This window comes from Bombus bifarius, unplaced genomic scaffold (assembly GCF_011952205.1).
Source record: "Bombus bifarius isolate JDL3187 unplaced genomic scaffold, Bbif_JDL3187 scf7180000009125, whole genome shotgun sequence".
NCBI classification, from domain to species: Eukaryota; Metazoa; Arthropoda; class Insecta; order Hymenoptera; family Apidae; genus Bombus; species Bombus bifarius.
In genome coordinates, this window is record NW_022884914.1 from 355,025 (window position 1) to 381,915 (window position 26,891).

A 26,891-nucleotide genomic window follows, 5' to 3' on the forward strand; every position below is an offset into this window, starting at 1 on the left:
ATAATGTTACTGGTAGATAGCTACTGCGTTAGATACAATTAAACGATGTGTTCTTATCATTATTCATAATTAAATTATAATGTCGTTACAATAAACGCAAGATGCGAAATAGTATGAAATGGACATGTGCATGTGTGGCAGCGATAAGAATGTGTGTGTAGTTCAATTTATTGTCCTATTTATGGTGGACAGTGTGGAAAAAAAAGTTAATATATATGTATATGTATGTGGTGGCTCTACATGGCCTATTATATTATTAGATCGAAATTGCTATAGTAGATAATTATAGTACCCAAATTTTCTATAATTTTCATTTGGTTGTATTGACTATTTATTTCATCAATGTACATGCAATTTTACTCATTGTACGGTACAACTCCCATTATAAGTTTCAAATTGAATGATACGTGATACAGTATGTAAACCCATCTTCTTTATTAAAAAAAACACACAAAAGTTATATGAGTATATTTTATTAGCTGAGATATATCATTCTTATCTCGACTAAAACAAAATCATCTCTATCATTCTTTTTGTTACAATTTTTTGCTGTTAATCAAATATTAAACTGTCTTAATACTAGACCGCGGATTTTTATACATTTAAAGAAAACTTGAAGGTGAGAAAATGTATAGAATACATACATATAAAAAATATATAAATATCATAATAATTAAATATTATAGTATTTAATAAGTAAAAAATTTCTCTACATAAATCTAATTTATTAGATCATATTCCGAAGGATATGAATTCACATAAAAATTCATAATTTACTAATTACTAGATTGCGAGCTTTTATGCATTTATACGAAATTTGGAATTTCAAAATTGCGCGGAATGCACATAATATGAGAAAATATATGAATTGTCCAAGGTATAACGCTCTCTGTAATACTTGGTAGATAAAGCAATTTTCTACCGAGATTCTACTTCTCTAATAAAATTCTCAAAAATATAAATTTAGCTAAAGATCCGCAGTTTACTAAATATGTTGATTTGAATATTGGCGCGATACACGCTACCGACAGAGATACCAACTGTAAATACACACAAACGTTGCGTCATATTGCGCACTGTGTTCCGAGTAGTGTGTCGCGAATCTCGTTTTCGAAAGAAGCACGCACACACATGCCGCGTCGTGAAATCAAACCATCGGCCCGGGAAACAACAGTGCATAAATCACAAGCGACAATTCACAGTGTTCGTCGAATGAAAACAGTTTTGGCGCGTGTGGTTGCGTACGTGTCGCGTGACTGTCGATTCACGTATCTGTGCGCGCTCGGTAGGTCAAAATGGCGTGAACCGACTGTGCGATTTTAGGTTATCTCTGCTCGTGACAAACCACCGCAAGTCTAGAAAACAAAGACGCCTGTCCGTTCCTCAGTGGTATCCTTTCTTTCGAGAGCTCACCGAAATCCTCCACGTGCGTTTTCGTGTTCAAGTTACATGAGTTATGAAGACGGAATGCCCGCAGGCGGTAACAGTCGTTTCCGCGGTTACCCAGCGCGGATGTCCGAGCGACAACAGCTCGCGCTTCTTCTTCAAATGACCTCCCAGGAAATAGCATCAGGTGAGAAGAAGGAACACATTATCAAACACAAGCACATGCACAATTTAATACTCTGATGAAATACATAACACATTGTCGATGGTCAAACAATAATGCTCCATGTGATCCACCATGCATATACACCTTTTACGCTGAACATCTTTCATGCGTTCGGACGAGTTATTTTTTATTTCTTTTTATGTTTACACAGGTGTACTTAGTTGACAATAAAATTCACCACAACGTAACTTTACGTTACTTTGTACATAGGTTAGTCGAAGAATGTACTTGACAGCTGGATTACTTGTTTGATCGCGAGTTTACGTGTTTATTTCTTTATTGGTACACTGATAAGTAACACTCGCGCGAACTACGCAGTTTTGTACCTCCCGATAGGCACATAGTTTTCTGCTGTGTATTGCTCATTTTATCGAAACAAACTGCAATGCGAAATCGGGGCTAGTTACTTCGCGCGAACGAGTTTTGCCCGCCTGTACTTTCCATTCAGGCCTGCCAACCACGTAATTTTATGTTAGTCGAGTTCCCGCGGTTCTGCTGCGGCAAATAGCGCCTTCCAATTTTAACAAAGGAAAGAGAGAGGGTTATGTTAATGTAAATAATTGACGTGCGCTCGAGTTCCCGCCATAAGAGAAATGACCTGACAGCAACACCGATTGCCGGTAACTTGTTGCAACTACAATATTCATATAGGTAATGTAACTACGCGACTGTAATATGTAAAACCGTAACTAAGAGTGAATTCAAATGACCGAAGATTAAACGCTAGATTTAAGATTAAGTATTAGAAATAATGTAATTCATTTAAACTTTTAATTCTAAGCACACTATTTTTGTATATTTGTTAAATGATTGTACATTTAACAGTAATTATTACGGCCTATAGACTTACGAGAGGCTAAAACTCGTTTTTAATAAAAAACAGAAAGAAAGTGTATATATAACGTAGCTGATCAATTCCATTACTTTGTACGTATTTGGCATTTTCCAGTTTACATATCCGAATTTTATAACATTTAATATTTATTTATTAATAATATTTATTAATATTTAATAATATTTATTTTTCTTTATATATTGAAGGGACACTTAATAATATATTCAATATTTTTTTCAAGTAAATAGACGAACACCCAAGGTAACGTTATAATAATTAAATTGCAATGTATGTTTTTTTCTATTGGTTATTATACATGGTGGTTGGTAACTGGTGGTACAAGCGGAAAGGGGATGATTCTACGTGAAAAAAGAAGTCGAAAATATAGAATAAAAATTTTTCGTTCGAGGCTCTGTTTTCGAGAAAATTGACTTTGAATTTTCGCTCTGTACGCGTGCACTTTATCATGTCCCGTTATAACGGATCTCACCGTAGATCGTTGTCTCGATGGAAAAATTAAAGAAAAAAAAAATTTTTATTCTATATTTTCGACTTCTTTTTTCGCGTAGAATCACCCCCTTTCCGCTTGTACCACCAGTTACCAACCACCCTGTATAATTTACAAGCAAGAGTTTTGCGTGTTTGTTTCGCGTTACATGATTTAGCAAATGATGATTCATAAAAGATCTAACTCATCTATTTGTTTTCAGGCGGAAATCGAACAGAGAACACAACTGCATCAAATACTACTTCAAGGTCATCATCATTGCAACAGCGAGGATCAAAGGGCCGCTGGACGAGCAAAAATGGGGAATCGGCAGTTCAGGCGTCTATCAATCGTAAAGAAGATTTTCGAGTGCGGCAGATGCTCGTGAATGGTTATGATATCAATGCTAAGGAAGGAAATGGTAAGTAAACTACAGTTCTTTTGTTTTTCACCCCACTTTTATTTTATTTTATTCTATTTTATTTATAGACATATAATCCCATATCATCCCATTTTCGTTCATAGCAATTTCAAACATAAACCCTATAGTAATCGTTATAATTTATAACCGTATTTCTTGATGCTTGTATTATTATTTCTAACGTCAATGAATAGCAATTAGCTTTTTCTTTGATATATCCCGTAATACGATGTACTTATGTTTACTATTTAAAAGAGACGCAGTAAGTAAAAATCAATCGTTAATTGGTATATCTATATTTTTTAATATATATATGTTATACGAAAAATAGTAAATTGTATATTTTTAGAATCCGTATCTAGAACCCCTAATTAGCTTTTTTATGTATATCAGAAAGGAAAGAACGATTCTGAATTGACACCATATGGTTCTAAATGAGAATCCAAGCTTCTTATTTCCCCTTATATGTCTAAAATAGTTGTTTTAGCTCTTAAACATGTAAACATTAACATTAACACTTTACCGATTCTATAACTATATCTCTCACTTTATCTCTTCCATACACAGTACATAATTATAGCGTGATAGAAGCCAGAAAGTTTTCTTTTAAACGAAAGACAACATTGTCGGGGTCGGTCACCTCCGTTCGTTCTTGTGTATAGTAGAGAGTAGAGTAGAGATTCTCGTCAATAAATGAAAGCGACGGTGCACGACCTTCCTAAACGCAGGAAGTCAGCGGGTCCGGGTTCATTCATATACAATCCACCTTCGTTGCTCGGCTACCCTTTCTCTGTCCCGTTTCGTCCCATTACCCTTTAAGGTCGAAGAAACAGATGGAACAAGCTACTTACAAGGCATAACTAACAAGTTTTTTCAGCTTCTTCTTTCCATTTTTCATTTTTTTAATTAATTGTTTTGAATCATAATGCATATATAAAATATTTTCCCATCGTTGTACTTATTTTAATATTCATGATTGATCATATATTAATATGAAATTTTGTTTTACCATATAAACATCGTTTCATGCGATTATAAAAATTTAACACGAGGGTGAAGCGCAAACTTTAATTAAGAAATCGTGAAGGCTTTAAAACGTATTAATTTTTGCTATTTATAGCAGTTAAATATAATGCATTTCAATACCGAAATAAGGCAAGTAGATAAAAAGATATTCTGGTTATTAAATGTTTTATATACTAGATGTGTTCACGTCACAAAACAGTAATCGCCAATCAGCATCATATTTTAGTTGATCAGGTGTACAAATTAACTAAAAAAAAAAAAAAATGGGGAAAGAAATATTTAAAAAAACTGCATTGATACGAGCAACCATTGATACGATGCCCCTTCAAATAATACGCAAGACGAACAGCACGCAGCTGGTGCTAGATTCACACAACGGTTCGCAGGCACTGTGGAAACTTTTGCGAGCAACGAACTCATCAACGAGCAGCGAATACCGTTTAGAAAGCAATACATATATTAAAGGGCTTATTTGCGAAAGATCTGCTTATATCCTGCTCACGAGCTTCAAGATCATTACAACGTTGCCTCCATTTAACGAACAGTCTGCGAGCAGCTCGCGAATTGAGTCGTTCACAGGCCAAAGTAGTTAACCTCACTATAAACAATTTTTGAAATTTTAGTGTCAAAGTACTTGTGATTATGTTATGCTTATCTTTTATAATTTTATCGATTTTCTTTACTTTTTGTTTTGTGGAATTAAGCGATTTGGTAAATAAACGCCTGACCTGTTTGTGTACAGTCCTAGCAAGTGTGGATTCGGCATTAGGAATAACTCCGTTGGTCACTTTCCCTTTTAGCGTATCTTACGTGGTTGCATAAGTGGGCTCCAATCTCCGACAAAATTGAAACTATTCCATAACGCGAAGGTCGAATTTGAATGATGCCGTAGGCCGTAGAATATCATAATGTTATAGTGGAAGTGGAGAGCGAATGGTGAGTCAAGTCGTAAGCTCACATGTACTTACGTGTACCTAATACCTACCGTGCGAAGACAATGTCTCCTCGGCGTAAGATACCTATATATATGTAATAGGGTATTCACCAACACTGTAGTCACAGGTGCACGACATCCTTGTTGTTCAGGGGTTGCGGAGGGATGAAACATCCAGCGTTGGGCTTGGGAGGGGCGGCAGACAACTCTCGTACAGATCAATACTCGAGACAGGGCCGCACTGTTCCACATAATTTTTCATCTCCGATTGCTATAGGTCTGGGATTTTCGGCGTTTATATTTTAGACAATATTTAAGGGTGGAATTGTATTAAACGCTAAATCATATTTTCGGAATGTATAATATTGGAAGAAAGTATTCGATAACTGACTTTATTAGTATTTTTTGTATTGATGACGAATATTGTAGTTTTGTGTTAGAAAATGATACAAGCTACCCGATAGTTGATTTGATTATAGTTCCTGAAAATTGATTAGTTTTAATACCAGAACCTATATATTAAAAATATCTGAATGTTTAAGGCAGGACAAATATTGCGTATATAATTCTCAATTTTATAATAATAATGCTACATATAGCTTTTTGTTTTAATATCAAATGTACCACGTTCTCTCTCATTCTCTCTCTTTTTGCCCCCTGTTTTTGCCCTCTCTTTTTCTTTTGGTAATATTAGGAAGATTATTTGACATAAGAACCGCAATATATGGCATGACTTTGAAGTTGATGATAAGACTTGAAGAATATTTCCTTTAAATGTTAAAATTATTTAAAACAATTTTTAGTAGCACAACTACTGAAGAATGTCTCCCTGGAAGATGTTCTCCCTCAGATTGTTCTCAATTAATTAAAATATGCAATTTCTCTTTACAATATTTAATATAAATTTTTTAAGTGAATATTGGTAAATATTAACTGAACATTTAAAATAATGTTTATAATGGGACGATTTTTAATTACAAGATAATGTACAAGAAATTCATTCTTTTTCAGACGAGAAAAGTTATATAGCTATATATAGAGAATCATCTAGTTGTTAATGCTTGAAACGACAATAATAAATGACTTCGTTTACCCAGTAGTAGAATAATCATTTAACAGATATAATAAACGAAATCATAAAATAGAATTCATTTTCTTTTGAAATATCATAAAATCGTATTACATTTATTTCTTTTTTTTTTTGCTCTTATTGTAAATTTTCTCCTTAAATCTCAACAATATATGCAAAAAATGTTGAAAATCATAAGAAGATTCAATATCTTCATGAATATTATAATCTATTTTCTGAAGTTGTACCATTTTGTGAAACAATTCACTTTCCTTAAGTGTTTTCACAATGGTGGTCATTTTTAATGAAAGTTCGGCCCTGGCTTACCTGCGAGACGATGCCGACGACAAATCCAATGTTTCCACAGAGAATTTCGAACTCGGCTTTAAAGCTGAAGATTCGGTGTACCGCTGTGCCGTGCCATGCATTCTTGAGGAAGTAATCTTTAATACCAGTGGGCGTTGGACTCACGTATACAAAGATTATATATAGTCACTACCAATATCTACTCAATATAGTCATTCATTTATTTCGAACCAAACTCGTATATAATTTTCTGTAACTCTATACACGTGCATACATCGGAAACATCCTTTGTTGGTATGTTCTACCTTCATTCCTCGCAAACTCGTATATAATTTTCTGTAACTTCTTCATACATATATACAAACATCCTATCTAACGCTAAAAAGTTCAAATGACATTTTCGCTTACACAATAACCTATTGAAAAGGTCAACGTACTAAACGCAAAAGATATTCATACAAACGTCAATGATACGTCAAAATAATACACTAGTTAAAAATATTATAACATGTGTATATCCAGGAAGATGTATGTATGTACAAATGTACATGTACGTATATATATAGAGCTACGAGAACTGATTTTTATCCGGATCTTTCGATTTTGTATAGCAGCATTCGGTCTTCCGTATATCTCTATTATATGTATGCTTTTATGTATATATCAGGTACGAAATGTCGTGGAATTTGTTACTCTTTCTTGTTTTCTTTTCTTTCCTTTCTTTTTTTTTTTCTTTTTTTTTTGAGATATTTATGTCGCCGTGTAAAATTGACTAAAGTTTTGAAGTAGAATCTCCAGTCAGTAATGTAATTAAAGTGAATGCAGTTTTCATCAGACTGGTCAGAGAAGGAGAAGGCGGTATCGGGCGCCGCCCGTGTCTTAAAGCCGATATACCACTCAAGAAATGACGGGCTTGTTTATCGCGACGTCGCGTCGCGTCGCGTCTGTTCCGAACTTATTTTCGCTGGTGGTAACCATATGTGTTCTCTCACGAAAACAAAATGACGCCATCTGTACCTACGTGACACCTTTTCTAAGACATCCGCGAATTATGTATGTCGAGATAGTATGTACATGAAATCTTTTCGTCACGCTACATTTCGAATAGCGAAATATCAGATGTCTGATTATTCTCGTCTGCTGCAAACAATTTTAGAATGGGAACATTCGTTTGATATGAATAAATATCGTCCCGTTATAAGGAATGTATTTAACAAGTTGTTGAAAATGAACACTGCAAAATGAAACCCGAACTATTTCCCTGTTTTTCTTTTTTCGGAATTAACGTGCTCGCTGAACGGATGGAACCATTTAAAGTGACCGCAAAAGATTACATTTCTTGGAAATTAATCGAAATAACAGAAATATTTTATTCCAAATACATACTTCGAAAATCATTTCGAATATATTGAGTTTCTTTTTATGACAATTATTTATTATATTATATTTATATAATGTAATATTACATATATTATACATGCATATATATACTATATACAACATTAAGTTCAAGCAATAGATTTTATTTACAACATTTATAACTTAACTCTCACTCATCCTCTCATTCTTCAAAGTAATATTATATATAATATCATATATTATTATATTATATTTTAATTATTACTACAAATTACCTAATATATGATAGAAAAATGTATGTTTCATTGCATTCTAAATTCGACATAATAGTGCTCCCCTCCCCCTTCTTAATGCCTAGAATTCTTAATCCCAAAGTCACATAATGTCCCACCATATATGTGTGTATGTATGTACCCCAAAAAGGATCTGAATACTTGAAAGAGAGAAAGAATTTCGTACCCTGATCCATAATAGTTATTAGGAAAATAATTTGAGTATCTGGTATGCCTTGACCGATTCAGTTTAACCTGCAGTAATTCCTAATTTCGAAGCAGATGTTTCTAATGAATCAATCTATAGAATTTAATACCTTATTGCCAGGTATCTCAAGCGCGTTTAATGTCAGGTAAACGAGTAGTACTATACTTTCATTGCTTTAATGTCATTCTATATAAAAATTTCTAATCAACGAACATAGACAACGCGGTATAACTATTGCACGATCCTTGCATAATCGAAATTATCACGTTCGTGTTTATCGCAAGATCACATCGGCTGAAAATTTCAAGTGCGAAACCTTGAAAAACGTTTTCCTCGCGATATTAATCGTCCAAGGATTTCTTCTATTACCTCGCACGCCATCGACTGTTCAGTTATTCGCGTTTTCTGTTTCTCACGAGCGGTGGGGATAAAGCATTTTATCGTTCGTTGAATGTCAGACCGTTGATAAACAGGAAATGTGTTTTACCAATGAAACACGCGGTGTGAAAGGAACGAGAATAAAAGTCTAGAATCTTGAAACACGACGAGTTCCATCTTTGCTCGTAAATGGCCAGCTTTATTCTAACGGCGGAGATATCGATCGGGAAGAAAACCAACGAATGTCGCAACTCCTCGACAAGGATCGTACACTAGTCAAGTTAACATGACAGTTCACAGGACGTTCAGATTCGAATCTTTTTGTGAATACACTGAGAGAACATCAATTACTTGAAAGCATCGCATTTTTTTCCCTTTGTCTAAATGGAACACACAGATTCTTGGAGACGCTTCTATTGGTTATTATTCTTCTAGAATTTAATAATAAGATTACATTCTTTCCTTTAATTCCTTTTTAGCTCTTTACTTATTTATTTTTCCTTTATCTATTCTTTTCATAAATTTTTTTTTATAACAATATGTACTACATATACTACAATATGTAAAAAGTGTAAAAAATATAATTTATTAGAAAAATTTGTGTTTGTAATACTTAATTGAACGTTTAGTTAAAATTTTAGTAATCTTTCATTTTATATTATTACATAATTGCTACTATATTAGAACCGTACCCACGGTTTTGTGTTAATATTTTTAAATAATTGAGGACAGGGAGAAAGAGAGAGAATTAGAGTAGCAGACAAGAATATAAATATAATAAACGAAAATTGGTAAAGAATATAATATGCAATAATTTAACTTGCAATTAATTGCAATATATCCCTCTACATGGGCGATCTATTTAGAAAAACATTTACATACTCCTAAAAAATAGTATATCCTCTGAAATATTGATAAATTTGACTTTTCACAAAATCATTCAATTAACGTTTACCGGGCTATTTACCAGACTACGTACATATATACTTGATACTAACCACAACGTGAAAGGAAGAGATAAAAGAGGTGGAACTCGATATTATAAAAATATTATTGTCTTAGACTTTCCTGCCATTTTTGTCATATCTGGCAAACAGGCAAGTGGTTCGTGATACTCGAGATAGTTAATCAGAAAAAAATGCTAGAAAAAAAATAAAGCGGTCACGACAATCATACTAGTCTATCGCCTTTAAAGTAAACGTTGCTTTTCATGTGTGCAAATACCCTAAGAGCATGTCTCGTCCCTCTCGTATTCACTAGTAAGCCACACGTCGACCAAACATGCCAGTCTTTTCTCTGAGTCTGCCCTCATCAGCCCTCATGGCAATTTGGCATTCTACCGAATCACGTTTTCACTTTTTCAACCAGTCTGTACTTACTTTGTTTCCTATTTCCTGCTTCCTTTCCCATATCTCATTTGTTCATCTCTCCAACGCTTTACAGACGTAACGATCGTAAATATCGCTGATTTCATCCAACGATTTTAAAAGGTTTGTTTTTGTCGATGGCGACCCTTCTCCTGTTTTTAGAAGACGCACACGGCCATCTTGATTTATTGCACTGGTCACTAAGGCCGGTTTCACACAGAAGTATGCGTATCGCGAGCTGCGTACCGTATGTATGTCGCCATGTGTTTCAATGTTTTATCTGTCACCTTCGTACGAAAAGTACCTATCATTGCCAAAATAAACAAAACGAATATGTCTATTCAGTATCTATCATATGTATACCTCTGTGTGAACCCAGTCTGAAAGTTTCGTAACACTTATGTTCTGTCTTATTAAAATAAATAATTCACAAAGTATTCAAACAGTTAATGGATGATGAAGAAAAGACCTTCCTACACATCAGAATGTCTATGCACGATTTAAATGTTCTTTTAGGGAAAATAGAAAATTCCACGAAAAAAACAATACAACTTTCAAGGAAGGTATAAGTCCAAGAGAAAAGCAAGCAGTATGTTTGAGGTAAATCTTTTTATTAATGAAAAGCATATAAAAATTAAATTATTTATCTATATATGTGCATCGAATTTATTTAAGTGTTGGTTGGTTGCTGTGGAGTGATCGTTTGTAGTGACTCTAGTGTACATGGTGACGGTGTGGGTGTTGAAACGGCTGATGAATTTAGTGACTCTGATGAAAAATGTTGGCGATTTGTATTGGAAAGTTCTTGTATTTGTAATTCGGATATCACAGAGGAAACGCGAGCTTTAGCTATTATTTGATTGTATGGTGATAGTTTTTTAACAGTTAACGCTATACTTTTAAAAAATAAATCTATGTCGTCCATAGTTTGTTGTTCTTCATTTACGGTCCTATTAGTATTACTTGAAGCATAATCCATTAATACTGCTGTTGCTGGTTCTCTTTTCATCTTTCTTCTGAATGTTTCTATTGGTATGTCGCTAACTTTAGAAGATGATGATCTTTCTATTAAATTGCTATTGTCTTCTGTCGTATTGACGTCATCCAGTTCATCATTAGATTCGTCACTGACGTGTACTTGTACTGAGGTAATAGTTTCTCTTTCCTTCATATATGGAATTAAAAATAACATTTCATCTTCGTATCTCCATTTTCTAATTTTATTTGCGGCTTGTCCGCTTTTTGTATCTTTCCTTTTCCTTAGTGATCTGCGAAAACTATCTCGCAAACTGTTCCATTGTTTTTTGCAATGTTTAGCTAGAATAGTTGAAGAAAATTAACAACTATCGTAGGTGTCACAGTAATTAGAGCTAAAATATATGCTGTTTTCCAGATTTCTAGCGACCAGTGATTCATAATTTTCGATTACCGATTAGGCCATACTGCTGTTTCATTTATCATATATAATTGAGGTTTACAAGGCAATAATTAAATACCCTTTGTCCACAGTATATCGCTATACTCAGTCAGGTTAAGTGGCTTACAATAACTGATGAATTTCGGAAAACGGAATTTTCTTAATTATATTCATGCTTTAAGGGAAAAGCATATGATTATTGTTACATCACCTAACAGCGGGTTCATTTTAATTGCAAAGAAGCATTTTCTATTATCTTATTAGCTTTAGTAAATGCCAATTATAAATGTATAGGAGTTGATATCGGATCGTACGGAAAGAATAGCGATGGCGGAATATTTTGTAATTCAAAATTAGAAAAATATATAAGAAACATAATGTACCGAAGCGCCTCGTAATATTCGAAACCGTAACTCGATAATCCCGCTAAGTAGCATTATAATTATCGGCATCCACAAGCGAGAAGAGTGTCAGAAAAATATTTTCTGAATTTTAATGCAAAAATTCAAACTATACCAGGAAAAAATTCAATTAAGTCCAGAACATGCGGATAAAATTATTACTCAACGACCTATATTCTACACAACTATATTACATCTCACAATTTTCAACTATCAGCTGCGGAACCTTTAGGAAGAATTTCGTCTTAGCAAAATCTTCCATTGCAAGGTGTTAGTAATACTTCTGTAGCGTCTTATATTAGAGATACATTTAAGGACTTCTTTAACAATGAATTTGGAAATATTAAGTAGTTGCATACAAAAAACAAATTATAAAGTTATGTACAGACAGTATGAGGCTGACCCGTGAGGCTGCCTCAACCGATAGCTGCCTCATGTAATAACGTAGAATACGCGAGGCAAGCAAGCGAGGCAGAGTACGCTGCAGTTACACTTTCGATAAAGTCGTCTCAATCTTCCATACGCATCTAAACGAATCATTGACTCTTCCCGAGGCAGTCTCGCGAGTCAGCCTCGCACTCCCTATACATAGCTTAAGATGTAAGAACACGTGGATAATATTCATTCCACTAGGGAAAATAAAATCTGATTATACGTTACCTACCTGGTTCATTTAGCATTTTTCCAATTTCTTTCCAGGCAGCATCCTTTTTATCATTATCACTATAACTTTTATCTTCCTGATTGTATAAAAAACTATAGTACCTGACTAATTCTATTAATTTTTCGTTGTGCATTATAAAATATAGATAGATTACACGTTCGTCCACTAGCAAGATTCTGCCTGAAATAAATGCATGTCAAGGTGAATTTATGTTATCCGTTCAGACACGGAACGGTTACGGCACGGTTCCGTTCATGACTGGTGTGCTAAGCGCTGAAGCGCAGAAGCGGCACGTGAGGAAATGCTGCCACCGACACTTGTGCAGATACAGGATATAGCTATAGGATGTGTCCGCCTTCGTATACAGATATCATAGCGAATACAGCCACATGCTTTTATGCAATGGTGACTGTGACCACCGTCTTGTAGAGCGCACGACTGACTGTGTCGTTGGCGGGATCAGCCCGCGTCCGATTGGCGAAAAAGAACGTTCTTGGCTCACCGTTGGTGGGGGGTCGCGGGGAAAGGCGGAGCCAATCGTCGACATAGCGACGCAACATGGCCTCTAGTTCGCGAGGGGCCGTGTTCGCGTGCACGTCGAGCACGTACACGTACGGACTTTCCCCCGGCGGACCGACAGATGTCGCCCTGACCGCCTTTGAATCGTCAAGATCGGCGTGACAATCGGTCTTGCAAGAAAAAAGGAGATCGAGAAAGAACCTGTTTATTGTAAAAAAAAAAAAAAAAAAAAGAAAAGAACGTGATCAAATATCAGTACGGTCAAAAGCATTTGTGGGAATGAGTTGAAACAGAAGATTTAGCATTGCCTATAATATCAAGCTTTAGAAGACACTGAGAATGATGATAGCTCATCCGTTACATTTCGAAGCATCGAAACTTTTGTTGGATCTTTCGAAACCTTTCCTCTCGAAAAAGGAGTCATTTCTTGCCAATTAATTGTCGTTTAATCAGGTGTGTTGTGCGTTGTTATAAGAACTGTACTGTGGTAGAGCAATCGGAATTTTGTTTAGACATGTACACACGAGATTGTGAAGATACTAATTAAATATCTTAGGGAAGTGTTGAGAGTGTGTGTATATATCGAGACTGAAAATTTGTGCTAATTTGTCAAGTGTCCTAATTGTCCATATCGTGTTGACAAACTACGTAGACCTTAAATGTAATGAAAATATTATTCTAATAGAACGAAGGGAGAAGGAGAAAGAAATGTTACTTCCCTTAGAATGTTGATCAAATAATCCAAATATTAGAAATTATTGTGTACATTCTACCAAACGTTTACCTTGAACCACAGTTACATTATTCCTATATTCTGTATTATATTTTATCGACGTCTAGACATTTGACATGTTTGAAGCAATTTTTGGAAGAGCACGCCCATAAGCTTTTATTTCTGTTTTATTTGTGACTATAGATATTACAGGTGTGAGTTCACCTGATGAAAGTACAGCAATTGCCCCTGATAGCCCATGCTCTCCGGCTGAAACAAGCGCATCTGCGCCGTCAAAGGAACAAGAACAAGAGCAACAGCAACTGCAGATTTACGATCACCATTCTCAATTTCAACAACAGCAGCAACGTACGACCGGAAGTGCGCCAGCCGCTGCACCGCACGTTGCTGAGGACAGTGGAGCCCCCTGTGAGATGCGGAGGACACCACCGCAAAATAAAGGTGAGTTTATATGCAATCTTCTTATGCACTGATATTATTTGCACAATAATTTACTAAGATTATAGTGTACTAAAGTACTTAGATAGACAGATGTTTACGTATTTATGAAAAATCTAGATAAAAAATGCACAGAATGCATATAGTATATAAAATTATGTGAACTTATTAAAGTTTAATATTATTCTCTGTTTAAACTACATTCCTTTAGTTGTATTCATAAAAATAATATTGTATAAATATCTATAGATTGCTAATAATATTAGTGAATTGATAAATGATAAGTTGTCGGACAACAATTAGCTGGCTTGTAATTAGTACAATCACTTGTAGAATTTTACTCTATATTACTAAGTTTCTTTACACAAGACAATAATTCAAATTATTATTTATGACACTTTGTAAATAATATCAGTTTAATTATGCAAAAAGGCCCTGATATTATTTTTTTACTACTTTTTAAAATTGAAGTTTAATTCTTACATGGAATTCAATCTTTTCATGCATGCTAAGTTCTCTCATAAGTACTTTTATATTGAATATATCGAAAAAAATGAATATTTTTTAAATATATAAAGTAGATGTGCAAATAATTTTAAATTCAATTAGTATACATATGTAAGTATACATTAGTAATACATATGTAATCACATCCACAGTAATGTATGTTTGACGACATAATGTTTTAGTTGATAATATTATTATTTGGAATGCTTTAAAATGATAATTTTAAATAAATTCACAAAAGTCATTTTCATTATCTAACAATGTAATTAATACAATTAATAAAATGTTTTTATATTCTTTATCTTTATTCTTTATACTAAAAAATAAAACGATTAATTAAAAAGATATGTTAAAGTTAAGAAAAGATTTCATGTGTTCATACTTACTAATATTTATTTATTGATAACTACTAATGCATTTTGCTGTATCGTTTTACCGATATAATAAAAACCGACTTTACCGACATAGCTCTTAACAAGTTTCTTTTTGATAAATGTAATAAAGACGTAAAAAAAAAGAAAACATAGTTAAAAACCACACGTTACAACAATCTTATATTATATGTATATTGAAGTTGATAATTACATATAGAATAGATACATTTAAAAAGATGATGCAAAAATAATCTTTATTTTGTTTATATATGTTTTCTTTTTTCATAAAACAACCTTCAGAAAATTTTCATATAAGAATATTATTTAAATTCCTAATAAATATTTTCAACTGCGAAACTGAATTCATAGCCGGAAAAATAAAGAAAGTAGACAAATCATTTTGCATCCTGTATTATTATACAAATTATTCAAAAACTGAAGATAGAACTACAAAACAGAAAAATTTTCCATTTATCTCTGTTACCATAACATCAGAGTATCATGAAAAATTGTCCTATCGGATGCAATATGTACTCGGTGCATTGTGAAACACATACAAGATCGTGGCAATTAGCAAGATTATTCTTTTCACCACACATAAGCGCATGATAAATATTTAATACGATCGTAACCTATCTATACGCGCGTGCGCGTACAATGTGTATCGCTCGTATAGCTTATGGACACGCGTGAGCGTGCAATCACTACCGATCGGTAATAATAGCGGGCGATGCAGAAACAGCACTTAATTAGACGTGACATTCCCCAGTAGTGACGCGTCGGTATCGTGCGCGCGATGCAGTGCCGCGCCTGGTAGAAGTTGGTCGAGACGGAGACGCGGCGACACAGTCGCGAGCCGGTTCCTCTCTCTCTTAGCTCTCTCATCGTCAGTGTCTTCGCTCTAGCGCGTTGTGTGGGAGCCGTACGAGTGGCAGTAGTGTACACACGCTGCTTCGACGGTTACTGAACTTCTCGTCGGCCTGTATACTTTTTGTATTCTACGCTCGATCGTCACATTGTCCTTTTTTGCCCATTATATTATTCCGCGATTATCAATCGAGAATCATTGTATCGTCAGGAGCCGTATTAGTTGGTGGTCCGTCGCGGGAGCAGGTATGCGCTCGTGGTTACGTTTGTACACGTTCGAAACACTCTGGCTGCCATCGTTTGATCCAAAAGTACCGTTACCAGCAAGTACCGTCGACCACGTGGCTTAGCGCGTGTTTCTACTCTCTTAACGTGCGTCGTTCCATCGAGTCGACGTCCCGTTTACCGACGACATTCGATATCAACCTAGAAAGAAGCGTCAGTCGCGAACCAGGAGTGCTGAACCTTGGAATACATCTCTTCGCTGCTGTTCTCTTTGCTGTCGAACGAGAGAGGGACAAAGGCAGACTTGTACGAGGTGAGAGAAGGGGGAGAAAAAGAGGGAGAAGGTGCGAGAGAGAGAGAGAGAGAGAGAGCGCGCGAGCGAGCGAGCGAGCGAGCATGCTGACTGGCAAGTACATTGGACACGTTTGCGCTCGCGGGCTGCGTCCATCGACACCACTAGGGTGATCGTACCTCCGAAAGGGGTCTGTGTTGCAGTTATTGCAACAGCGCACCATTTTCTAACAAGCTACCTTGGGTTATTTACGTCTCGTTTGTCTTTTAATTCTGTAATCGGAAACCGAATTTTTGTGTTGAATGATTTTGGTACAAGTATACATTTTAAGATTCAGAAGTCTAAATGATTTATATTCACAATTGATAATTCAATATTGTGGTCATCTATGTTGAAACCGTGGCTAACGTAAAAATCGTGTCAATATCGCATACCTTTTTGTTTCTTTATCTTTTTCTTCTAAAGTCAGGAGTTGAATTATTATTTTGAACAATTCCGGATAAGATACAGGTGTCTAAATCGGTGATTTTCAATCTTTTCCAAAATTATGTTTGGTACAAGTAAGGGCATTTACACCGAATAGATTTTGTTGCACTGGTTGTTATCACTTATTTATTTGACAGTGTAAGTGACTAAATGCATAATAATAAATGTAATTAACTTATCACATGGTTTTAAGTATTTCCGCGGCATACTGGTTGAAAATTTCTGATCTAGATGATTTATACTTGTGATTAATATTGCAGGCTTCTACGTCGAAACCGTTAACGCAAAAATCGTGTCAATATCGCAGTCTTCGCAGTTTATTGGTCGTTAACAAAGTCAAATCGAAGACTAGGAAATGTTTAACCGCGACAATTAAACGTACGTGCATAGCGAGGAACAAAACCGGTTGCGTAGTTTGTCTCGTTCATTTCGCGGAACATGTTGGAAACATGATATAGCATGTTCGCTACGCTCGCTTTCAATGTAGCTGAAATCTTTTAAACTTCAGCTTAACGATATGCTAATCTTTCGCAATAGGAACTGACAGATAGTCCGTAGGAGGAAACAACGACATTTTACAGAGCAGTATCTCGGTTGACCTTGATTCTCGTTGTAACATTTTGTCATTGAGCTGATCGATAATTGGATTTAGATCAGTACTTCACTAGTCGATCGGCCATTACGAACTGTTCATCTGCAAATCTTGTTTTAATCGCGGTATAATAATGTTTTCAAGAACGATAATATGTACATACATTTTTACGTATATATATTTGTTTTCTTAAAGCAGAAAGATAGAAACAATGTTATATACTTATGCAAGACGTTTACGTTTAATTGAATTAATTGAAGTATTATATATGTATTTTGTGTATTATATATGTATATGTATGTATATATGTATATATATGTATATGTGAAGTATTATATATAATTTTAATGCAATGATTTGTGTGGTATGTCAAAAGATAATTGTCATCGATTGTACAATTATCTTTGTTGCTACAAGTTAATGAACTTCTCCTGCAAACAATATCCGATAAAACGCGTTTCGTTATCGGTCAAAAAGGGTATGATATCTTCATTCGTCGGATAAAAACTAACTCTCGATTTGTGTTTTGCAAGGTCAGGAACGAAAGCGAACAGAATAAACGACTTCTAGTATATTCCTTCAACGATATATAAAACAATTCCGCGTGTATTTTATAAATCTTATCTTTTCAGCTATCTCATCGATTTTCAATATTTGATCTGTCGAACGTCAATATTATAGTTAACTTCTCTTGCGCGTGATTACGTTTTATGGAAATTTACATGTTATTCTGAGCGCGTGATATTTACATAATACATGTATTTAGCGAATCGTGAAATATAATCATCTCGATTAGTACGACGTGATTGATAAATCGTCTCGCTCGATAGCTTTTTTAACGTATTAATGATTCACTCCCTTGAAGACAGATTTCTTCTATCGCGCAGGAAGTGGGAGGGCGGAGCGTATATGTGTACATATGTACATACACACTATGAAATAATATACGTTGCATTCCGAGAAGCACGTACGTCGGATACACTGTGATATTTGCTTATCGTCGTTTCTCGGTAAGAAAGTTCCATAAATATGTAATGCCTTTGAGAGAGATATAGGGAGGTCATAAAATCGGTCAGGTGTTAAAGTTTACATGTTTCGAGAGTGAAAACAGTAATTCGCAACATACGGTGGAGATAAAAAGTCCGAGATTTCATTTAGAATCGTATTGCATTAATTCAGAATTACTTCTCCTTTTGTAATGTATTTAGAAAGATTGTATATATATAGCACGCAATCTGGAAAACAGATTCTGAAATTGCACAATTTGCTATTTTTCATACGATGCATAGATTTTATTAGGTCGAATAATAAGTCCGTTAAAGCGCGCATTAAGTGTTATTAGTTTCATATAAAAGTTATTCATTTAGTTTAATTGTTATAATTAGTTTACTTATCCTATTTATTTATAAATATGTGTATCTATCGTCAAAAATTCAGATTTATGAGTCTTTATAATCTTTAAACAACTTTTTATAATATTCTGTTTGGGATTTGGAATGGCTGTCCGTTTATGACTCGGACAACACATATACCTGTTTTGGGAAAGTTCGAATTGCCTACTTCCCCAAGTTGTAAACCTTACGACGCGGACCTCATTAATCCAGCTCGAAGGACCGATATGTTGCGAATTCTCAACTAACAGGCAATCAGTCAGATTGTAATAGATCGGTTAATATCGCGAACCTTGAACGACATTAACGCTCAAGGTGTAGATAAATTAAATATATCAAGTAGTAGTATGGTTTGGTTATTTATTTGCACTTTTTAGTATACAAGAAGAGATTAACGTTCTCATGAAGACTGTTGTAAGATGTTGTGGATACTGCCACCAGAAACTTCGTTTCGTCCTTATGTACTGATTTTTCGTCCCCGGGTTTTCCATGATTTAATTGTGTACTCTCGTGGGCGCATATCCTCTGCTATTGCCACCTGTTTACCTTTTACCTTACCATCGGGCACTTAGGGTGTGTTTTAACCTCTTAATGAGGTCCGCATTGTAAGGTTTACTGCTTTGGGAAGTAGGTAATTCGGACTTTCCCAAAAAAGGTAGATTTGTTGTCCGAGTAATAAACGGACGACCACTTCAAATCCCGAACATATTCTTCAAAACGCCTATCCTAACGAAAGGAGAACTCAGTATAAGGAAATTTTATATATCAATACGCAGATGATTTTTGCAGTCTAAAATTGAAGGTCTTCTATAAGATGGGTAGGGTTTTGGGTGCGGTTATTATCAATCGATGTCGCTGACTAATGGTTTAATTTACAATCCCGCTATATTTATGCAACAACCTAACATTGTGCTACGTGCGTAGCCGCGACACTAGCGATAAACATATTTGTTTCAATTTCGATCGATTAAAAGGAGCATCGACTAATGTGAAGCGTTACTATGTGCCTACTGTGATTCGAGGGTATTGTTTGTAGATTCCAGTGGCGGAACATCACGCGATAATTCATGTGAAACATAATACTTTAAGGCTTTTTTTTAATTACTCGGGCTAAAGACTGTTACAACTTTCAATTTTCAAGGCATCTTTACTGGGCATGCGTTATAAAAGTAACGTATAGAATTCCCTCTATACGTAACAATAAGCAAAACAATCTTTATTTGTATACTTATGTATAGAATTCTTCCAACGCGCAATAATAAACAAAGTAATTTCCATTTTAAATTCATATTTTTATTTCACCGTAAGTGGTCGCAAGACCTTCGTCTTCCGATCTACTAAACGGTTTAAAAACGAATCAGAATACTCTTTTCGGCCGATGCGATCAAGTCGAACGGAATTTTCTAAAGTAATTAAAAAACATCAAGGCATCTGTATACGGTGAAATCATTTCCGTGAATCGTCAGCGTTGTAAGAGGCGGCGAACAACTACGAATTCATTGACTAGCGAAGTTGGTGTATTTTGGGATACACTATTCGCAAGCGCCAAGTTTCATTGGCACAATTCCCTCTTCCGAAAGAGCGAGAGAGGGAGAGAGAGAGAGAGAGAGAGAGAGAGAGAGAGGAAGGAACATGGTGCAGATGGGAGGGGAAACTACGATCAATGACCAAACGAAAGAGATCTTAATAAAAGTACGATGCTATTTAGAGATTATCTTAGAGTGGAATCGATATTAAACGTGCAACGTTTTCATGCAATTCGGTATAGGTATTGATCCTGAATTCTGCAATTATAGAGTGACGTTCGCGTTAACTCGTAGATTTAATTATATATTGATCGAGAGCAGTGCTTGCGTCAGCATCGCTTTCAACATTGCACGGTATCCTAGAATCTCTCGAAACAAGCGTTCCATGAAATCACCGGGACAAGCCTCGTATTATTGCTACGCCACGGAATCCGTTTTCCCGCTCGGCTCGCGAATCTCTCGGGCCAATTCCGCCCGTTAAAATACGATTATGTTGGCGAACGTAATTGTATCTCGCGATGGATCCTTTCGTACACCTAATGAACGTACGCTTGTCACGTACACTATAATTTTAGTATTCCATTTGCGTTTGCCACTTAATCGAGGTATTCTGGCCTTTGACTCTCTAACTGAGATAGTCCGATCGCTAAACTTTACCGACTTCTAACGATCTAACCTTCACCATCAAATCGTGCAAAAGTCCGAAAATTATCCTACTCGATGATAAATTGTTCTTGCTCTGTAAAATGCTTTTGTAAATATTGATATGCGTAATACACGTTCATGTACATACAAGAGTGAGATTTCTGAACAACTAATTTATAGGAACAAAATAATTAACACGTTGACTGTCACGATGACAGCCATTGATCAATTTTATCAGTTACGTTACTACTTTTTTAGAATGATAAATAAGATAAAGATAAGGTACATTTCGTGAACTGCAAAATGTTCAACAACACGAACGACCCGAGTAACATTATTAAAAAAAAGATGCGCAAATATGATGTAATATTTCGCAAAAATTAAATGTTACGGTATTTTAAATTATTTCGACTTCCAGGGCAAAATATATAAAATATATAAGGCGATGTACAATTAATCAATTAACTAAAATAAATAATGAATATATAAATAACTGATTACTACAACACGACAGAAATTTCGAAAATAAAATACTCGAAAGATTAATCTCGATTCCATCGGTCGATAAATTTCGCTTATTGTACTGATCGCGTACCGCAACCAAGCGAATAAAAGGTTTAATATGGCATGCCTTCCTGTAACGCGATCGTTCGGTTAAAGGCCACTAATGAATCGATCGCGGATCGGGATGCCCCTCACTCTCCTCGAGGAACTCGTTCTCCCGGGGATCCCTGTGATTAACGGCCGTACCCTCAATGATAGCAAGCAGCGGCTCATTCCTCTCTGGATCTCTTACCATCTTTGTCCTTCTTTCTTTCGAATGGTTTCCTCCTCTCCTTTTCACTTACCTTCTATTTCGTCCTCTTCTTTCTATCAATTTCTTTTTCTCTCTTTTCTCGGTTCCTTCAACTTCAACCATCCTCCATCTCTCCCTCGATGCCAGAGGAATACTGGTTTCGTGGAAACTCATTCCCCTGCTATTTCGTCGTTGTTCTTGCAATTAACCGGCATTTTCTTTTATCCACAGTCGATAGATCGGGAACCGGGCAGTCTGGAAGCTCGCCGAGGGTGACGCTTCGGCTCAACCAGGTGCGAGGAGCGAGGGATGAAAAGAAAGGAGGGGGTGCTACTAACTCCCGTCAAGGCGGCATAAACGCACAGGTATACATATGTACATACGTGAATATGTACCGGGGTGTCCCGCTATTGATGGTAATCGGCAACAAGGTGATTGATTCTATATATATGCGGGAATACAAATAGAAAATATAGAATAAGATATAACGCTTCGTTTAAAACGAGTTTGTAGATTTATCGAGTATAGTTGAACTTGGCTGATTGAATCGGATTAGACAGAAGTAAATAATCGATAGGAGTTATTGTATCTGTGAAAACGAGTCGAAGATGTAGAATAAAATTTGTTCATAAGACTCTTTGTTTCAGAGACACATAAATTTGAAAATTTATCAGACGTGCGTACCGGGCCAATTCTTAACTGAATATGTTTGAGCTTTATTTTATTGAAAATGAGACCTTAAATCGAGAAATTGTATCCCAAATTTTTTACACATTTTCACATTTAGAACAATCTTCTGCCGATTGTTTACTTCTAGCTAATCGGTAACTAGCCAGATTCACATATGCTAAACGAATTTTCAATGTCGATTTTCCGCGAAAATAAAACGTCAAATGAAAAATATTTATCTTATATTTCCGATATATTTTTTCATATAGAATCACCCTCTCGTCGGTTGTATCATTAATACTGGGACACCTTGTATATGCTGGTGTGTGTGTATGCGTGTGCGTGTTCGTGTGCGTGTGTGTGTACTTTAGTACTTGATAGGTCTCTTCGATGAAAATCTGTGGTTTGGAACGATCGTTACGAATAACGTTAAATTTTTATGTTTACGAGAACCTGGGACATTAAGAAACAATCGTTAATTCAATTTAACTGACCAAAGCAATCACAGGAGCTTCGATGATGTATAAAATACATAGTACATAGTTAAGACTTGTTAATAGGAATTGTATATAAAAAGAAAAACACTAACCGATGTACTCAATAAATATATTAGTGATGTTTTTTACTTAATGTTCTAAGTTTTCGCTGACACTTAACGCAAATTAACTTTGCCACTCGTTTAAATACGGGTTTGTAAGAATGACGTTTAAAAGATGCGCATCGATTAGCGAACAGTACCGAGGTCATTGTTAAGAAGTATGACGATAAATATTATACTTACATTGGAAATAATGGAATATACGATAACGTGTAAAATGCTAACAAGCAAAAAAGTATTTGTATTTTACAAATTGTACGTTATTTGTAGTAACGATAAAGAATGTGTATGATTTGCGCATTGCGTCAAGAAATTGTATCATTTTTTAAACATGCATTTACAGAATCAAGGTCAAATGGAAACTTCGTCGAAGACGTCGTCAAACGTCTCGTCAGGGACCGTGAATGCCGTCTCGGGCTCCAGTACCTCTGGAAACACATCATCTACCGGTGACAGTGGCGACGTGTATGAATTCAAAAGTTCGAAAGAGCCAACACCAGTTAGGGGTGCAAGCTCGTCGCCGAATCCTAATCCCGAGAAAGATAAAGATGGTAACAAGTCTGCTAACAATCAAGGGAGTCAGAGTAGTGGTAACAACGTGTCTACTGCTGGTAGTGCGACAACATCTTCTGGTGAAACAGCGACCGCATCGATTACTACCGATGATGCTCCTGCGGTTTCAGCGTCGCCTTCGTCTAAGCGCGCGTTTGAAAGCGACAATGCGGAGGAACAGGACGAAGAGATTCGTCGGAAGAAACGAAAAGATTCAGAACCTGCGAAAGAAAATTTAAAAAGCACCACCACTGGAAGACAAAGCACTGGTAGAAATTCCGCTAATACTGGAGAAAAGGTTTGTTTATTATTATTAGCTATAAAATATATAATTAAACTATTTATATAATCGGCGGAAGAAATAAATGAGAACAAACTGAAATCATTCGTAAATTGATTACTGTACGACAAAATGTGTAAAATAAAATTTATGATGCTAAGAGGAATATATGCATGCTGCACATTCGTTTCTTTTTTTTAAGATAATTGTTTAATGATGCTGTAATTAGTAATAAATTAATATTAAACTAGTATTTTTCCTTTCTTTGTAGTGTACAAAGTCGGGAAAACAAGGATCTGGCGCAACATCGAGCAAGAACAATCAAAACACAACTTCGATTAGTACGGACAGGAAAAGTCCAAGTACTTCTTCAATGGCAAGTAGTCCAAAGCCTTCTAATCCGTCTGGTTCAACGATTAGCTCTAAAACAACAACACCAGCACCTCCAGAATCCGATGGTGAGGACGATCGGTCTAAAGGATCAGATTCCAATTCAGCTCCTAAAGTACCACCTTTGAAGATAGTTATTCCACAAAGTACTACGTCCGAGCAAGAGCAGGGCAATAGAAACGGAAAGAGCACATCTAATAGGAGTCATCAGTTGCCCTATGTAGTTGCCAGTTCTAACAGTAATGATTCAACGGATAAAGAACAGAGTCAATCCACTAGTGGAACAACGAGTCCTACAGAAAGCGGAAATAATACAAAAAATGAGGATAAGAAAGATTTCAGTGGTGCCTTACACGGAGAAGAAAGATCAACGCATCACCAAAGAGTGTTGAGAAGTTCACATAGATCCGGTAATGGGAGTAATGGATCAGCAACCTTGAAAGAAACCTCCTCTTCTTCAGGAAATGGAAGTTATTCGAACTCGTCTCCATTACCAGTAACTACTTCGACGGATCGTTCCAATAATTCATCACCACAACAGAGGCATCATTCACCAACACCTGAAACTCCTGGTTCTGAATCGAATAAAAATACCTCAACGGAAGTCTCAAATTGCGGCACGACTTCGAAAACAAACATTATGACAGAAAAATCCGAGAAAAACAACGAAATTAGTGGAAAATGTCAAAAAGATAGCGGTACCGAAAATTCTGAAAATACTTCTACTACTACCTCATCGACGACGTCAAATGTAGGCATCCCGGCACCACCGGTTGAACTTCATCCTAGAAAAAGAAAAATGAAACCTAATAAAGAAGCACAACAAGCTGCTACCGCTGCCTCTAATGAAGCATCTGAAGCAACAAATACGGGTCCAGAAGTTCATCCACATGACCAACCAATTACTAATTGTTATCAATTGTTTTTAAACATTAGAAAACAGGTTCGTATATTTGCCGTTTTTAATATATTTCAACAATTCTTTTTATAAAAAATATATCGTAAGTACATTTTCTCTCTTTTAGATTGAACGAAGGAGAAAAGGCCTTTTTCCAGTTCAACCAAAACCACCTCAGGGGTTTAAAGATTATTTAATGAATCGTTGTACATACGTGTTAGCTGGGAATGCAAATAAAGAGCCCAACGTTAATCCTCCGGTTGGATTGCAAGGCGCTATGAAGGACTTGTATATTGAACAAGAAAAAGAGAGATATCGTCTTAGAATGCAGCATGTTGTTGAAAAAGAAAAGCTAGTTTTGTCGGTAGAACAAGAAATCCTTAGAGTACATGGCAGAGCTGCTAGAGCTCTAGCCAATCAATCCCTTCCCTTCTCTGTTTGTACGATATTAAAGGATGAGGAAGTTTATAATGTTATTACTCCAGAACAAGAAGAGAAAGATAGAAACGCAAGGAGTAGATACAATGGTAGATTATTCTTGAGTTGGTTACAAGATGTAGATGATAAATGGGAGAAGATTAAGGTAAAAATTATAGCGGTTATTATAATATTTATACCTGAATTATATAGATTAGACAACTATAAATATATATATTGTCTTTAATTATTCAGGTTAAATTAATTCATGTTACGTAAAAACCGACTGATAATCTTTTTTCCATGAGTATCAGTTTAATAAGATGTAATACATTGATAAATGTTCCATTAAATATTGATTTATCTAAGTTAGGATAAAATTAAAGAAAAAATTACTATTTTAGGAAGCAATGTTACTCAGGCATCATAATGAAGCGGAATCATTACATGCTGTACAAAGAATGGATTGGGAATGGAAATTAAAGGAAGTTGGATTATGTGAATTCAAAGCAACACCACAAATAGAAGATATTCATGTTCCGATGGTGCATGTTTCAGATGACTTCGATTTACTCCCAGCTTAGTGTATAGTGATAACAATTGACTCGAGACGTTTCGCTCATTCCTTTGAAATAATCTCGAAGGATATACATAATTATAATCTGTGATCTCTTTAATAATGTATTTGCCGTTCTTGCACGGTTACCAAATTACATTGTACTGCTCTTAAAACTATTGTTACACAAGGAGGCTATATTTAAAAAACATTTGACTCTAATTAGATTATGTATTACATTATATTTATATTTTTAACTAACTTTTCAAAATTTATGTACCACATTATATAAATTATTTTTGTTTATGTTTAATACTTAATATGTTTTATTAACGCATTATATAATTAAAAGGATGAACACATGAAAATTATATCATCGGATGA

The 26,891-nt window shown here is 35.4% G+C and overlaps 2 protein-coding genes across 3 annotated transcripts; one reads left to right on the top strand and one right to left on the bottom strand.

Moving 5' to 3' along the window:
* The first annotated feature begins 1,087 nt into the window (after positions 1 to 1,087).
* Positions 1,088 to 26,798, top strand: LOC117213809 (ankyrin repeat domain-containing protein 12). 2 transcript variants are annotated; one of them, XM_033459498.1, is made up of 8 exons: positions 1,088 to 1,573; positions 3,158 to 3,355; positions 14,192 to 14,449; positions 22,379 to 22,512; positions 23,758 to 24,264; positions 24,518 to 25,579; positions 25,662 to 26,117; positions 26,356 to 26,798. In XM_033459498.1, exons 1-8 carry the CDS (start codon positions 1,450 to 1,452, stop codon positions 26,533 to 26,535), a joined length of 2,919 nt encoding a protein of 972 aa, XP_033315389.1. In that variant the 5' UTR covers positions 1,088 to 1,449; the 3' UTR covers positions 26,536 to 26,798. The 2 variants fall into 2 exon arrangements, with proteins under 2 accessions (XP_033315389.1, XP_033315390.1); XM_033459499.1 differs by lacking the exons at positions 1,088 to 1,573; positions 3,158 to 3,355 and adding an exon at positions 13,317 to 13,728 and having other exon boundaries at positions 26,356 to 26,796.
* Positions 10,903 to 13,183, bottom strand: LOC117213814. Its single transcript, XM_033459507.1, has 2 exons — positions 12,757 to 13,183; positions 10,903 to 11,591 (listed from the first exon to the last, which is right to left on the bottom strand). The coding sequence occupies exons 1-2, from the start codon at positions 12,887 to 12,889 to the stop codon at positions 10,945 to 10,947; spliced, it is 780 nt and encodes a 259-aa protein (XP_033315398.1). The 5' UTR covers positions 12,890 to 13,183; the 3' UTR covers positions 10,903 to 10,944.
* Positions 26,799 to 26,891: the final 93 nt, after the last annotated feature.